The 16,762-nt window shown below is 47.9% G+C and overlaps 1 protein-coding gene across 1 annotated transcript in view; it reads left to right on the top strand.

The window, feature by feature from the left end:
* The window catches only part of LIPC (lipase C, hepatic type), a 172,836-nt gene that overhangs the window by 142,052 nt on the left and 14,022 nt on the right, over nt 1–16,762 (top strand). Inside the window, exons 4-8 of the mRNA XM_061182074.1 lie at nt 3,214–3,401; nt 7,056–7,238; nt 7,814–7,931; nt 10,206–10,439; nt 12,764–13,009. Of these exons, the coding sequence (XP_061038057.1) occupies nt 3,214–3,401; nt 7,056–7,238; nt 7,814–7,931; nt 10,206–10,439; nt 12,764–13,009 (969 nt within the window). The remainder of the gene's footprint in view (nt 1–3,213; nt 3,402–7,055; nt 7,239–7,813; nt 7,932–10,205; nt 10,440–12,763; nt 13,010–16,762) is intronic.

The following is a 16,762-nucleotide window of genomic DNA, read 5'->3' as shown; positions in this document are numbered from 1 at the left end:
CTTCAAAAATTTCTCCTAGATATGAGCACCTAAAGAATCTTTCATCCTTCCAGACTCAACTGATGCCTTATCTTCTCTTGGCATCTTCCCTAAAGCCCCTACTCAGGATGTCACTCCACAGCAACCTCATGTGATGGCTGACTTTCATGCTTTCTTTCCCACTGGACTGGGGACTCCTGAAACACAGATGTCAAGCCCTATTTGCCTCCAACTGGTACCTAGTCAGGGCTCAGGGCATAATATAATAATATATGCTTAATAAGTATTTGTTGAGGAAGTAAATGAATGAATTAATATATACACAACCTCCTCACTCACACACATGCTAAAAGAAAGCCAAGATCCGAGGAAGAAAAGGGAGAACTCAGGTCAGTCCAGGTGTTTGTGAGCCTTTCCATCTGACAACTCTTTTTCCCTAGGACTCTCCTGAACAGACCTGAGGCCCCAGGCACTGGGGCCAGAGCTGATTCTCCCAGCTAAATCCAGGGTAACTGGGATAAATTTTCACAGAAAGAAAGAATTTCACAGATCAAAAATGCAAGATGCTGGATGCTCCAATCTGTACTTATTTTAACAACACACATTTATGTGGGTCTAATTATGTGCCAGGCATTGTTCCGTGCTCTTTACAAATATCATCTTATTTAATCCTTGTAATGACTTCACAAGATGGGTATTATATCTATCCCCATTTTATTTTCATACAGTCTTTTTAGCATTCAAGTCAGCTATCCTGAAATGAAGGAAGATATAGCTATTCCGTCACTGAATAAAAGAAAATTAGTTACCTTGAGCTCCAATTCATAAAGGGCTGACAAATCGAATGATAACCTTTGATCTGAGACCTGGACCCCACAGAATACCACATCGTGCACTCATCGCTTATTAAGCATCCTCAGCTCTGTCCTCCGTGAGTTCACAGCCTGGTGGAGGAAACACCACGCATCCAAACAAATAAATTACCTTAGGATCAGGGGTCCAATACGGTGCTGGCAGCAAGAGGAAGTAATTACCTCTGGCTAGAGGAGACAGCTTCCTGGAGGGGGTGATGTCTGAGTTCCATTTTAACAAATGGACCAGAGGGGAGCAGCAGAGAGGGAAGCGAGAGTGCAAAGATGCAGGGATGTGAAATGGCATTGGGGGGAACTAGTGACAGTCTGGGGTAGCAGGAGAGCGTAGAGAGGGGATGATTTGAGGGATGAGGGATCATCATTCAGGTGATGGACTTGGCTGCAATACCAAGAAGCTTAAAGATACTAACGGGTATAATAGTCATTTCTGTTCTAGAAAGATTCTTTGAGCAGCATTGTGAGGGAGGGTGGTGAGATTAAACAGAGAGAGACCAGTTAGGAAGCTGTGGCAATAAACCAAGCAAGAAACAATGTGCACCTGAGCTAGGACACTGGATTCTAGGGATATTTGGGAACCTGAAGCTTTGGACTGATTGGATGGCTGCTAAAACAGTGTAAGATGACACCCGGGTTTCTGACTTAGAGACCAGGGGGGCAGTGCATGCAATGAGGTGGGGAGCACGATCTGGGATTATACTTGCAGGAATGAGGACAAGCTCAGATAGTCTCTAAGCTTGGGAAAGTCAAACTGGGCGGCAGAAATTTTCTTATCTCAGAGAAGTTACTCAGATTCTCATTCTCATCTCCTTTTAATAAAATATGATGCATTTCATTCTGTCATCATAGTGAAAAATCATTGCCCTCTGCTGGGAATTAATAACCTTTCAAATTAATAACCTTTGGGTAGGAAAATTGGTTTCATTAATACCTCCCCTTGCACTTTGTAGTTTCATCATCTCTCTGTCCTGGTGTCCCCTGAAACCAAAAGCCCAAGGCTTATTGTCTGAGAAGCCTGAATGACTTTATGCTCAGAAAGAATGATCAGGGTTCTTAGTAACTGGGCTGAATTGAGTTCACTGATCAAAAATGCTGGTATGGCCTTGTGTCTGCCCCTCAGCCACAGGGGAGCCCACCCTCGGCTGGAATGGACTGTGAGAGCATCCTCCCCCAGCTCTTGGTCTGATTCCTAATCTTAGCAGAAAAGATGTCACCCATCTTGGGATGCAACACCTGGGGAACATGGCACCTCCCTCAGGCTCCACCCAGCTGTATCTCTGACTGACATCATGGTCTTGACAGCTGTTGGGCTGCCTCAAAGAGTTGGGTGACTGCCCATCCTCCACAAAGTGTCTCAGAGTCAGGGTGAGGCTCCCCACAAAGAGAAGCTAGATAGCCTTTCAGGAAAACAACAGAAGGCGTAATCATAAAAACAATCTTTTTCTCCCTACCCCACCCTCGCACAGTCTATGAAGGATTCTGGGTGGATATTCATTTATCCTTTTCTGCTGAAAACTCTTTAGCAGCATCTTATCATCTAGAGCATAAAGTCCCGACTCCTCAGCATCCAGGGGCCCCCCACACTCTGGCTTCCCAGCCTTCAGCTTCCTTCCACCCACAAGGTCCCATGCCTCTGAGCCCTTACTCAGCTGTTCCCTCAGCTCGGAAAGCCCTACTCCTTCCACCCACTCACACATACACACAAGCCCTCATTGATCCCTCAGGGCCAGCATGAGCATCACTTTCCCTGAGAAGTCCTCCCCGAATGCCACTCCCCATCAAGTAGAATCCACCACTCCCTCTGTGATCCTCCCCACCCCAGTCCTACCTGGTCAATGCAAGACTATGTGTGAGAACAGGTTGAGCCACAGGAGAGAATGCATAGTGTCACCAAACTAAGATGCTCTATGTGCTGTCTCCCTAGCATAGGGATATAGGGAACTGGAGTCAGAGAGACAGGGTCCAAATCCTACCACTTATTGGCATCACGATTTTGGGCGAAATACTTACCCTCTCTGAACCTCAGTCCCAATTGCCTCTCCCATATTCCCACTGTCCTGGAGTTACTCTAGTGTCTGACTGGCTGATCCTATAGTCACTGGGATGGCAGGATGGAGGATCTGGTCCTCTCCACCTCTATGTGGGGTCCTCCTAGGTCACCCTCCATCATCTCCCAGGAAAGAAATGGCCATTCTGCTGGAAATAAAACGCTCTTTGGGGTTCCCCAAAGCCACAGCCCATGCCTACCTCCAGCGCCTTGCAGTAACCCCGCTGCCTAGTGCTCTTAGAAACTTTTGGGTTGTCCCAGAGCTGGCAGAGGTGGAACAGGTGCCAGGTTAAACACTGTCTCCACTTTATCTTCCAGAGTCATTTGGAAGGAGATCTCGAGCCGTTGAAACAAAGGAAACATCACAGGAGACAAGAACCAGATTTCTGCTCTTTAAAGAAGAAACCGATAAGGGCTGTCAGATTCGGCTCAATCACTCAGACACGTTACAGCAGTGCGGCTTCAACTCCTCTCTGCCTCTGGTGATGATAGTCCACGGGTGGTTGGTAGGAAATGCTGACATTCCTTTTTTCTCTGTACTTTTACATTTTCTTTTGTTTCCCTCCCTAGTGTGTTCCATTGTAATAAAAAGATAGGGAGCTGGTGATAACAACTTCATGCATAATACTTTTAAAGTACATTCTAATTTTCCAAGTGCTTCCCCACACATTATCTTATTGATTATCTCAATTTCATGAGTAAGCAGGGCAGAGAAAGTATTATTATCTCCACATTTCAGATAATAAAATGTGGCTCAAAAAGGTCACATAGCACATAAGGGCCCATAAGAGATTGCAGTTCATGAAGGTGAATCTGCATGTTTCCCAAGAGGAGGTAGGAAGCCAGAAGACATAGTCTCCCAATAAAATATTATATTTGTAAGGGTTAAATTCAGCTGCAAATAACAGAAATCCAAATTGGCAGTAGTTCAAATAAAACAGAAGTTTTTTTCCATTTCATACAACAGTCCAGTATATGTCATCCAAAACTGAATAAACAGCTTTGGTCACTGAAGTCCTCAAGGACCCAGCTCATTCCCTGCTCACTATTCTGCTATCCTTAGAGTATGGTCCTTATCCTCATAATCCAAGATGGCAGCTAGAGCACTAGCTATCACATCTGCATCCCAGGTAGCACAAGGTAGTAAAATGTAAACACAAAAAAGTAAAAAAGCAGGGTTTTTAAAAAACAACTATATTGAGGTATAATTCGCATTATACCATAAAATTCATCCATTTAAAGTGTACAATTCAATGGCTTTTGGTATATAAGTGTGTTTTCTTAGGTTAGCTTCCCAGAAGCATCTGTGAAATGCTTCCAATTACATCCATTTGCCCATACCTAGAGGGAAAGGTGGTTAAGATATGTAGCCTCTTAGAGAAAGTGTAACTTTTTAGTGATGCTAAAATTCTATTACTGTGGAAGAAGGGGGAAAAGAATATTGTGGGCAATGATTGAAGTCAAACAAAAGTTTCCAAGAAGAAATTCTGCCTTACTGGTTTCTAGGCCACCCACGATTTGCAGCTTGGTTCATACTGTGAAACCTCCAGAAATCTGGGGTCTATTTCATGACTTGAAACCCTTTCCCTACCATCTAATTGAAAAATACTCTGCAACCCCCGTCTATCCTAGCTTAGAGAGCAAAATGAGCCCATCGGCCCACCACCACTCTTTCAACACGTATTCACTCATACCCTCCACATGAACAAAACAGACCCCATGCCTGGCCTCATGGGGTAATGGGAACCACATGACGCCATGTGGGTGTAGCCACAAGGTGGGTTTGCCATCCCAGAAAAGCACAGAGGCTCTTGTAGCCTGCCAGCAGCTTCCTCCTAGGATTTAAAGGAGCCCCACCCTAGGGAAGGGCGGGGGGTGTTCCACCACAGCACAGGGTTGGCAGTGAAGGTGGTAGGGGCTTTCCTGCCCCTAGAGAAGAGACCTAACACAGATGAGGCCCTATAGGAGCTAAGCCATTTACATTAGACATCAGCTCATTTAAGCCTCCCGCCTCCCTACACGGCCACTTAAGTTAGTCTCATCTCTCAGATGAGGAAACTGCAGCTCAGAGAGGTCAAGCAGCTACCACAGTCACACAGCCCTCAGTAGACAGAACTCCAAAACTAGAACCCTCATGCTCCAAAGCCCACAGTGTCAAAGACTCCATTACATCAAGCCTTTGTCAAGGATGGGTTTGGCAGGGTCCCCATCACACAGCAGGCCTCACACTGCAATCTCCTCACTGCAGCTCTCTCTAGCTAAGCTAGGAGCTCCATCCCTGTTTCTTTAAAAAAAAAAAGCATGGAATTGGAGGCAGAGGGTAGAACCCTGAGATGAAACCTATCTTAAAGGAAACTAAAGATCAGACATGGAGGGAGTTCTCTGGCGGTCCAGTGGTTAGGATTCGGCGCTTTCACTGTGGTAGCCCGGGTTCAAGCCCTGGTCAGGGAACTAATATCCCACAAGCTGAATGGCACGGCCAAAAAAAACGATCAGACATGGAAAGCTTTTCCATAGGAGTGGAAGGGGTAAGGATGGATTATTAGAAGGAAAGTTACTGTAAGGGAAGAACATTCCATCTCTTCAGCTGCTTTAGCCAAAGGGACCTTCCCTTACAAGAGAAAAAGAGAAAAGAAATTGGGAAGGAGGGAATGCATCCAGAGCAGAGCTTTGGGGAGAACAGAGCTGGGGACTTGGTACCTGACTTGAGGTAGGGACCTGAGCTGAGAGCCTCACAAACAGCAGGGCCGGCTCTCCCTGCCTCCACTGCCACTCTCCCTGCCTCCCCCTTACCTCTTCTTGTAGCTCCTTCCACATGACTCCTCTCCTCTTGTCTCAGGCTGTGACTTCTGCCTAGAGTATCCCTTCCCTCATCTCCCGCCGGACAGGATCCATTATATATTAGGTGCTCCAAAAATATTTGTTAGCTGAAGTAATGGCTGACTTCATATCTTGTTTACAGACATGAAGATAGCAGGGTCCTCTTACCAGGATCCTTTTACTAGAATGAGTTCTTTGTTTTCAAAATCTTGTGCAGACTGGAATATATCTACTATTGCTGGTAATAATAATAATAATGACAACAGCAGCAGCTGCAATAACTAACATTTACTGAGTCCTCACTATGTTCCAGGCGCTAAATGCTTTACATCTATTAACTTATCTCATCTTCACAGCAATCCTGGAAGGAGGACACTATTATTATCCCCATTCTCCAGACAAGGAAACTGGGGCACTGAAAAGTTAAATAACTTGCCCAAGGTCACTCAGCTAGTAACTAGGAGAGTCTGGATTTGAACCCAAGGTGTTACATCCACATAGAAGGTACTGGGTAGAAAGACATTTATTAAATGAATGCATCTTACCCAGACTCACAAGCCAAACCATCAGTACTGCTGTCCAGCTTCACCTCTGTGTTCTCGTCTTCAATTACACCGGACTTTTCTCCTCTCCCCAGACAGACCGCACTGCCCTTCTGTGGTTCTGCACCTCTGCCCATGCTCTTCCTCCACCTGGAGTGCCCTAGATACCCTCACCCACCGCCGCCACACTCACCTGCCCACCTGGATTCTTCCGTGAGAACCCCTATTTATCCTTCCAGACACAGCACAAACGTCTTTGTGCTGTGAACCCTTTGGGAGTGCCCTGCAAATTGGCTCTCATACAAGGAACATACACAGAACAGTTCTCCATAATGAGTCAACTCAGTTGTTATTGAGTTCCTACTGTCCAGCTCACAGTCCTACCCCCTCTAAGGCAAGCAGCACACAGCGGGTGTGACCCCGAGGTGCAGCAGCACAGGGAGGGCTAGGGGTAGCCCCCTGGGGGACATTTGGAAAGTCCAGAGACATTTTTGGTCTTCACAGCTTGGGGAGGGGGTGGAGAGGGGTGCTGCTGGCCTCTCTCGGATGGAGGCAAGGATGCGGCTAAACATCCTACCGTGCACAGGACAGCTCCCACAGCAAAGAAATATCTGGCCCCAAATGTCAATGGTGCTGAGGCTGAGAAGCCCCAGGTTAAGCCCTTTCTCTTGGAGAGAAGGACCCAGCATGAGCCCAGAGTTGGAGAAGGAAAGAGGTGAGCAGGTAGATAGAGGGAGCTAGCATAGCACTCCCCCCTCCCTCCCTGGGAAGCTGATGACCCTGTGGTTCCACCCTCAGATGGAAGCCTCGCTGGAAAACTGGATCTGGCAGATGGTGGCCGCGCTGAAGTCTCAGCTGGCCCAACCAGTCAATGTGGGGCTGGCAGAATGGGTCACCCTGGCCCACACCCACTACTCCATTGCTGTCCGCAACACCCGCCTCGTCGGCCAGGAGATCGCGGCCCTTCTCCAGTGGCTGGAGGTGAGACCTGCCCTGCCCTCCCCTCTCTCCCGTCCTCTCCCTTCCTCTAAGACTGAGTGAATTAAGCTGGTCTCCTAGAGCAACCCAGACGGGAGAACTACTTCTGCTAAGCTCACAGGAATGGGAAGGCATGGGACAGAGACCAGACCCCCAGCGGTCTCTCAAATGCCTCCCTTAAAGCCCTATTTTATAGAATCATCTGCCCCCACTACTCCATCCACTGTTCCTTTTATGCTCACCTCTTTGGATGTGCTAAGGGATCTAAACACACCCTATAAGCTATCAAACTCCCACACACATGAATGAGATCACTCCTGCAAGGCATTAACATCCAGGTAAAAATGGGCAGACAGGAGGCAGCATCACCAGGCAGGGACCCAGGTAGCTGAGCCTGAAAGGAAACAGGACAGAGTCAGCAAGGTGAGAAACCAGTTGGGGTCCTGAGTAGGAGTTAAGCACCTTACTTGTGATCAGGCACAAAGAACAGAGAGAGCCTAGAACAAGCTGCACCCACAAAAGGCTTTTATCCAGGCAGCTCTCTCCCCTCCTGAAACCATCTCACCGCTGTCTTCCAGGAATCTGTTCACTTTTCTCCAAGCAATGTTCATCTAATTGGGTACAGCCTGGGTGCACACGTCTCAGGATTCGCTGGCAGTTACATGAGCGGAAAGCACAAGATTGGGAGAATTACAGGTAACCACACCTGATAACTAACAGCTATAATCTTCACAGCTGCACGGGGGCGTGGAGCAAGGACCTGCTTTTCCAACGGTCTCATAATTAACCCACCCCCAGCTTCCTTCAAGCTGTATTAGAGTTCACAGGAGGACTTATAGCACTATTTATTTCAAACATGACCGCTGTCATAGACTGCTGTTCCAAGAGAATTTAGAGCAAATCACAGCCTCACTTCCTATTGCCTTTCCTCAAACAAAGGTCTCTCACAGTCTTGCCAAATAGGTCCTAAAAAGTAGATTTTGTGTACACTTTTGTAGCAGGAAAGAGTTTATTTTTCAACCTATACTTTTAAAAGCCCAACGTGAGTTAAAGAATGACAGCCCTAAATTTGCTGTAACAGCCATGTTTGTACCTCAGTTTTCACTTTTGTGAAACACGTGGGTCCTACTCTGGGGCCCGTTTGGATTGAGGGAGGGATCTCTGCACCACAAACCTCACCCCAAGCTCTATGCCACCTTGGAAAGGCCCCTAGATACCCAGGAAGAGCTGAAGACACACAAGAAGGCCTTTCCTACCAGGCTGCCCTGACACAAACCTCATGCCCCCCTGCTGCCCCAGAGTCACAGTCAGAAGAACACGCCTCATCAGCCAAGTCCCTGAGGCCCACTGATTCCTACAGGGTAAAACTCAGGAGGCCCAGACAAGGCCCTTCTCAGTGTAGTGTCCCCAGAGCTCTCCAGCCTCTCCTCCCACACTGTTCCCTTCTTGTAGTTCTAGGCTTCTGTGACACTAGATTTTTCTCCACTCTACAAACGCGCCATGGCCTTTTGTGCTTCTGGGCCTTTGCAGTCACTTTTCCCTTTGCCTGGAAAACCAAGCCCTAGTCTCCCTACCAAACTCCTACTCATCCTTCAAGACCCATCAGGCTAAAACAATATTTCACAAGTGAAAACAATTCAAACAAAATGTAAGATGAATAACATTGCTGTGACCTTCTATTTTATCAAGAAAGAACATTTTTGGCAACTACTATCTACTATTACCATTCCTTCATAAAAGAAGAGATTTATTTTAACACTGAAAAAAGATAGGGATAATGGCAGACATTTAAATGAAGCAAATTTGTCGTGATGAGAACTCATTTTCTGGTCCTTTTTTTTTTTTTTCATCTTGCTGGTGACGGGGGAGGCCTGATCCATGGATCAGTATTTGGCGCCCTCCATGATTTAACACTCAGTAGCCTGGGGGTGAGCAGACCTCCCACACAAGAACCTTCCACAGAAGTCCAGTGAGGTCCTTCACAGACAAACCAGGCCTAGAAGGCTAAGTCAGAACTGCAGAGAGGCGGCACTGGGCCCAGGACCCTCTCCACGCCGGCTGGTGTCACGGGCCACATCAGGCATTATTAGCCAGGCCCACACATATCAGAAGCAACAGGACCGCTAATTACTCTGTTGTCATCTCATAGTCAGCCTGACGAAGAAAGGAATATAAATCGCTTCCTTTATTTGTAACTACGGGTGAGGGCTAGAGAGCAGGGACTGTCACGGTCCCCTGTCAATTCCTTCACCCCCAACAGTGATGGAAGCCAGGACTGATACAGGACAACAAAGGGTCCTCCAGAGAAGGTAAAGGAAGAAAGACAGAGAAAAAAACCTTGAGTGCATAAATACTTCCCAGCTACCATCAGCCAGGAGCTGCCACTTGTCTCATGCAAACATATCTGTCACTTAAGGACCAGAGCTGTGAGCAGTCCTATTTGCTCACAACATTTTTCCCAGAGGACAGTAATGTCCCAAGGCGGTTCTGAACATTCCAATGAAATGACATTAGTGTAGGGAAAAGCCAGCTTGTTTATGGAAATTATTGACAACGTGCAGGCAAATAAATTCTTTCTTTGATGGATAGGTTAGAACTACTTACAATAAGCACAGTGGTTTTCTTACATGCGAACAGATGCTCTTGAAAGTAGCTTGAGAGGTACTTAAAATTGATTGGCTTAAATAAATCAAGCATTCCCTTATAACCTTATTTCTACCACTGGATAGTTCCTGCAAACCTCTTTTCCCCATAGATAATAACCAGCCCATGTCCGATTTTTAGTGCCATGAATTACTACAGTTTTACTGCGAAAAAGTTATGGCAAGATTTTCGAGAGAAAGATTATGCCCTAGGATTTTCTTCTTCCTGCTAGCTCATGAATGTGTAATAACATGAAAAAGGTAAAAAGAGCATTTCTTCTCCTCTCCTCTTGCTCTGACCTAACCCTTCCCCTTGCTTTCCTGTTAGGGCTGGATGCTGCGGGCCTTTTGTTTAAAAGAGCTTCCCCCGATGACCGGCTTTCACCAGATGACGCCAATTTCGTGGACGCCATTCACACCTTTACCCAGGAGCACATAGGCCTGAGTGTGGGCATCAAACAGCCCATAGCACACTATGACTTCTACCCCAACGGGGGCTCCTACCAGCCTGGATGCCACTTCCTAGAGCTCTACAAACATATTGCCAAGCACGGCTTAAACGGTGAGAAAGAAGACACTAGCTTACGCTGGTTTACATTCCCCACAACTGATGGGGCCTCTGGATCCAGTGGTGTCTAATCTGCAAGATTCTGAGAAGAGTTTGGCAAGGGTGGGGCCCAGGGTGAATGGTCACCAAGTCCACCCAGAGAGGGGGCCTGTGGGAGTAGGTGAGGGCTGCCGCTCCCCCCAAGCCCTTCCTCTTAACAGGCAGTGGTCCCTGGAGCTCAGGTGCTGAGGATGAGCTGAGGGGCACCACTAGGAGTCCCCGCTTCTTACCCCCACTCAGTGTACCCAGCGAAGTCTCTCCTGGGGTATCAGCCCTTCTGAAAGTTGAGCCCTGATGCCTGTGGTTTTTCCTCTTTCTCTGGAAGCTTCCTCACTCAGGGGGCTTCCTCTATTCTGGGCCCTATGATGATCCACTTAATAGATCATGGTTTCTTGATCCTTGGTTTCACAAGAGTGGGAAGAACTCTTCCAACCCCCATGAGGTTTAATCAGCTGACCCTACAGGACATTCATTATTGAGATTCTTCCAATTAGATGTTCAGCTCTAAATAGGTCCTTGTGACTTCCTTTGTCTCAGGGCAGAAACTGAATATGGCATTATCTGGGTTGTGATCCCCCTTCTCTCTCAAACCCTAAAACCAAAACATTAACACGCACATTGATAACAGGCCCTGGATTAAAGAACAGAAATGTGAGCAAAAACCATACATTTCATAGGCATTCCAAGTTTCTCATTATTGTAAAATAATATCCTGATTAAGACATGCCAACTCACTCTAAGCCAACTGGAGACCCCCCCGACCCCCGCATACCACCATCTTGCCCCAATCATCTGAAACTGAGCTGAGCACACACTATCTCGTGATTACATCACCACCTTCACATCTCCTGTATCAGAATGACCTTCACACTGGATACTATCTCATTCTGGCTGGACTCCCAGCTTTCCACCCGGCCACGCCTGAGAGAACCTTCTGGGAACTTCCCCTTATCATTCCTTACATCTCTCTCCAGTCATCGCCCTCTAGTCACCAGCAGTTCCTGGTGACCATCCAGCCCTCTTCCCAGATTTACACCCTCCCTAAGCTCAACACAGACCCCTAGGATGGTGTTTATTAGCTAGTTGCCTGGTAAATGCATCTCTGACCAATTACTGCCATTTTGTCTTTTGTGCTACACTTCAGAATGATGGAACCAAGGATATTTATTTACCTTGCCCACCCTTGGTATGGTTTTTCTCAGTTTTCTTCACCCTTATGTTTGCAAATGATCCCATTCTGGGGTGAACATGTTAACTTGGTCAGTTGGTAACTGCTTTACCATCCTCACCGCCTCCTGGCTAGGTGAGCTTGAGTGAGTGACTGAATGTCTTTGAAACTCAGTTTCCTCACTCGTAACAGCTGCCTCAAGGAGCTGTATTGAAGATCTGGGGAGGCACTCAGTGTAGTACCTGCCGAATAGTGAGTGCTCAACAAATATAGCCCCTAGTGACCAAGAACTGAGATGACTAATCCTGGGCAAACAGCTTTTGGCAAAGTTACCCGTGCTCCACCTTCACATGAGGTTCTTATCACATCTCGTGGTGGTTCCTCAACATTCCTAGAGAAAACTTTACTAAAGATTGTTAAGATTTGGAGACCCAAAAACAAAACCCCCCCAAAAAAGGTCAAAATCCTTGGTATATAAACCTCCTAAACTTGTTTTGGGTTAGGCCCGTTCAGACCTGGTCACTGGGATATGTCCTTCTTGAAGCCAATCCCCATGCTGGTTGTACAGGCCAGTTATCTTAGGGCATGCAGTGGCTGCTTTGGGACAGAAGGCAGACATGGTGGGGGAGGCCTCAGCTCTCACCAGACCATAAGCCAAGTCCCAAGATTGCCTGGGCACTGGTTTACCCAGCTTTATTAAGAAAAGAGGCATTCCGCACAAGCCTGTTCTGCTAACTCACCCTTAAAGCATCAGCAATTGTGCATTTTTAACCATTTGAGATTAAAATATTTCCAAAATGAATTACACTACCCCACTTGCTTAAATAATTCAATATTTTTTTAGTGACTTGGGGATCCTATTAAAACACCTACCATAACATACAGAGTGCCCTCAGCAGCCCCCTGGAGCCTGAGATGATGCCTCCACACTAAGTGACTGCAGGGGGTCTACCCTTTGTGTAGTGTTCAGTCAGTTACCACACCCACTGTAGTCAGCGGGTTGACCTCAGCACTCTCCTCCTCCTTCCTGATGTGCTGGTACTCTGCACTAAGAAACAAGGTGATCCTTCAGATAAAGGGATGCTAATGTCCTTCTTGCCCTGTGTTCCAGCCATCACCCAGACCATCAAATGTGCCCATGAGCGGTCGGTGCACCTCTTCATCGACTCCTTGCTGCACGCTGATATGCAGAGCATGGCCTACCCATGCAAGGACATGGACAGCTTCAGCCAGGGCCTGTGCCTGAGCTGCAAGAAGGGCCGCTGCAACACGCTGGGCTACTATGCCCGCCAGGAGCAGCAAAGCAAGAAGAGCAAGAGCCTCTTCCTGGTGACTCGAGCCCAGTCCCCGTTCAAAGGTGAGTGCAGGAGAGCCTTCAGAAGGGCAGAATGCAGCCACTTGTCTGAAGGTTCAGAAGGTCCCTGAAGTCTTTTGCTGGAACTACTTCAGGCTCTGTTATTTTAGTGGTTTTGACCCTGCACAGATTCCAGACCGTGATGATGACACAGCCTCTCTCTTCACCCAGGAATGTGGCTTCCTCACTGCCAAGTGCTGGAGGAGAAAGCTTGATACTTTCTGGAACAATCCTTGGGTTGGCTGTACTTCATCCAATATCATGGTCCCCTAGAATACTAGATCCAGAAGGCCTTGAGCAATTACCTTGACCACCCAGGTCTCCTTGTACAGGGCCCTGGAGACTTCTCCAAACTCAGACTGGAAGCCAGTGCTTTCATCTCTGCTCATGGCTTCCAGGAAAAACCTGGGCTCCACGCTATATCTGTGCTTCCTCATTTCCCCTGATGTTTGAATCAGCTCGTCTTACAAGAGATCATTGTCCTATTGAGGCCCTCCCTAGAAGAAGTTCCGCTTCTCAACCTCAGGGGAGAAACTGAGCCCCTTCTTCTTGCTGGGTTGAACAGGAGGTCAGAGAAAGGGCTGTGGCCATGATTTGGGCTGAAGCCAGCAGAGAAATACTCCACTAAAGCCTAAATCCTCCTGGAGGGAACAAGCCAACATCTGTTGCCTTTAACATTTCTGCCTAATCCTTAAAACAGCTCTGGAATGATTTAGCATCTTACTGTTCACAGCACATGCTCACGTCACTGGGAGAAGCCTGGTGCTGTTTGCTTGTTACCGTGCAGATATTTGTATGCAGAAGGTGAACACGCTGTCAGTAGCACTTTGCCTTTGCACCGCGTTTCACACAAAAACATTACATGTATCCATCGACTCCTCATGGTGCCCACAGCAGCCAAGCGAGGTTGGCAGGGTTAGCCTGGAAGGAGGCCTGGAACCCAGGTCCCTCTGACTCCCAGGCTGGTGTTCCGTTCATTACCACACTTCCAAGTTCAAGCTCCCAGGCGGCTTATTTTTTAGGCACAGGATTCTTCTGTTTATCTGAACTTTTGCTCTCCAGCCAGATTTCCCTTCCCTGAGTCCCAGGAATGACAGAAATCAGATGGAGCGTCTGATAGCTTCTGAGAGCACTTGGAGTGAGGGCGGAATCTTTCTTCCCTGAGGCGCAGAGGGTCCCCTCAGCTGTCTGTCCTTGAGGGGTGGCGGAACCCGTGGCACCCGTGGCGCGGTGAGGGGATTTGGAAGGCCTCCTGCTTCAGGGAGCGCCCCCGCCGCAGGCTGCCAATTAGACACTCATTCAGGCTAACCAGCTCCTCTTTTAAATGGCAAAGCTGCCTGGAGTGATTAAGCCTCTCAGATAATCACATTTTACCAGATCTACTTTAATCCTGGAATGTTAGCGTTTCAAAAAACTGTTCAACTCCACCATTTCACAGATGGGAAAACAGAGGCCCAGATGCAGGAGAATCATTTGCCCAGGGACACAAGAGGAATTCTTGGGGGCAGAGCCAGCATTTAGACCCAGGCCTCCAAACAACTAGTCTAGTGATTTGTACCTTGGTAACCTGCCCATGGTCTGTCTATGGGGGCGAGGGAAGGAGGAGAGGTGGGGGAGGATCTTGCTTTCTCCTTGCGGTCAGCTGGAAAGAAAGAGCATCATTTTTCACCTTCCAGGGCAGGGCTGTGCATCTGAAGTGAGGGACTGGGTCCTGCCCGAGGTCATCTCCTGGGGGGCGTGGAGATGGGGGAGGGAGGCGAGAGCGTCAAGAGAAGGAAGAGGGGGAGGGAAGAGCAGTAGGCACAAGCCAGGCTGAGTTTTTCCCTTTGCCCAGGACCCCAGGTGCCCAATCACCACACGGTGCTGGTGTGAACTCACAGGGACCCCTTTCCTGTGAAGGAGGACCAAGGAATCGCATTAGGGCATCACTATCTCACCCAGCAGCTGCCAAAGCCACTGTGCCAGGCCATCATTTATTCTTCAAGCATAAATAGAGCCAGGGTAGGCAGAGGCCCTCCCTCAGGGGGCTCAGGGGAGACCAACCCCCTCCCACAAGCTGCATGCTAAATGCTGTCCCAGGAAGACAGATGATGAGTCCCTTGGAGACAATGTTGCAGGAAGGGGGACCCCTTCCAGGGCCCGAGAGTGGGCTCTTGCCTAACCCTCGGAAATGAACTGTCCAGGGAGACACACGTGCTGACAAAGCAAGAGACTTTATTGGGAAGGGGCGCCCAGGCAGAGAGCAGCAGGGTAAGGGAACCCAGGAGAACTGCTGTGCCACATGGCTCGCAGTCTCGGGTTTTACGGTGATGGGGTTAGTTTCCGGGTTGTCTCTGGCCAATCATTCTGACTCAGGGTCTTTCCTGGTGGTGCACGCATTGCTCAGCCAAGATGGATTCCAGCGAGAAGGATTCTGGGAGGTTGGTAGGACACATGGACTGGTGTCTCCTCTCTCCTTTTGACCTTTCCCAAATTCTTTCAGTTGGTGGTGGCTTGTTAGCTCCACGTTCCTTACCAGGACCTCATGTTGTAAGATAACTCATGCAAATGGTTACTCTAGGGTCTGGCCAGGGTGGGCAGTTTCGGTCAGTAGTTCCCCTAACGACAACACTTGGGTCTCTTTATCACCAGCGTCTCATCTTGCTCCAGGGATATCCAATGAAGATAAGATCTATGGGGCCAGTGATATGGAGATGGGACTATGAGACAAGACTGCCTGAAACTGGTCCGAACCCAAACCTCCAGCCCCAGACAGATTCCAGTGATGAGCTGCAGCGTGCACTGCACCCTCCTCTTCTCTGGGCCCTCCAAATTCTCCCCAGATCCACCTCAGCCCTTCCAGGGAGCAAAGTCCTAATCTGCTCAGCCTAATTTGACTCACTGGTGGGGAGTCACATCCCTGCGGTCACATCAAGCTACCCTGGGTACAGCTGGAAATTATGCCCAGATGAGACTCCCACCTATGTGAAAGCGGCTGCTCATGGGATGCTGCAGTCTGTATAATGCTACATCGCCCTATATGGTCACTGCTAACCTTATGTGGCTATATGAATTACTTAAAATAAAATCACAAACTTGAATCCTCAGTCATACTAGCCACATTTCAAACGCTCAAATATGTGGCTGCCATATCAGAGAGTTCAGAAATAGACCATTTCCATCCAGAAAGTTCTATTGATGGTGCTGGCATCGAGTCTTTAATCTAGGCCACCATAACTGCACCCTTCTTCACCCATCATGGCCATGATCATCTGTGACTTGGGCCCCCAGAGTCTATTTCAGTGGCCACCTCCAGCATTTGATGAATACTTATAGATTCATAAAGGAACAGACTTGCCCAACCCTGGTTACAGAGAACCCACAATCCATATTTTTCAAGGACATCTAATTGTACTATATATTTTAGTGCAGGGTCTGGCTGGGCAAGATAAACATCCCCTCCCGATTGTAGCTGCACAAAGGATGACTAACTTGGCCCTCATTCCTCTGGCTCCCAAGATATTTTGACAAAACCATCAAAGGATCTGTTTTCTACAACCGTACGCCAGAACTCGGGTAAACGCTGAAGAGGACAGCAGTAGCAGAAGAGATTTGGGAAACAGTCGCTGAGTGAAATGAGGCAATTTATCGCCTACTTCCATTCTCTCTCTCAGGAGGAACCTTTGCTAGTTTGGGAGCCCCTTTTTTTTTTTTAAGAGAAGGGGGTGGGAAACAAACCTGTATGAAGTCCTGCTTAGCAAGCATCTTATCTAATTT

The sequence above is a fragment of the Eubalaena glacialis genome, chromosome 2, assembly GCF_028564815.1.
Source record: "Eubalaena glacialis isolate mEubGla1 chromosome 2, mEubGla1.1.hap2.+ XY, whole genome shotgun sequence".
In the NCBI taxonomy this organism is placed as follows: Eukaryota; Metazoa; Chordata; class Mammalia; order Artiodactyla; family Balaenidae; genus Eubalaena; species Eubalaena glacialis.
The sequence above is the reverse complement of the archived record's forward strand: the minus strand, read 5'-3'. Positions and strand labels throughout refer to the sequence as shown.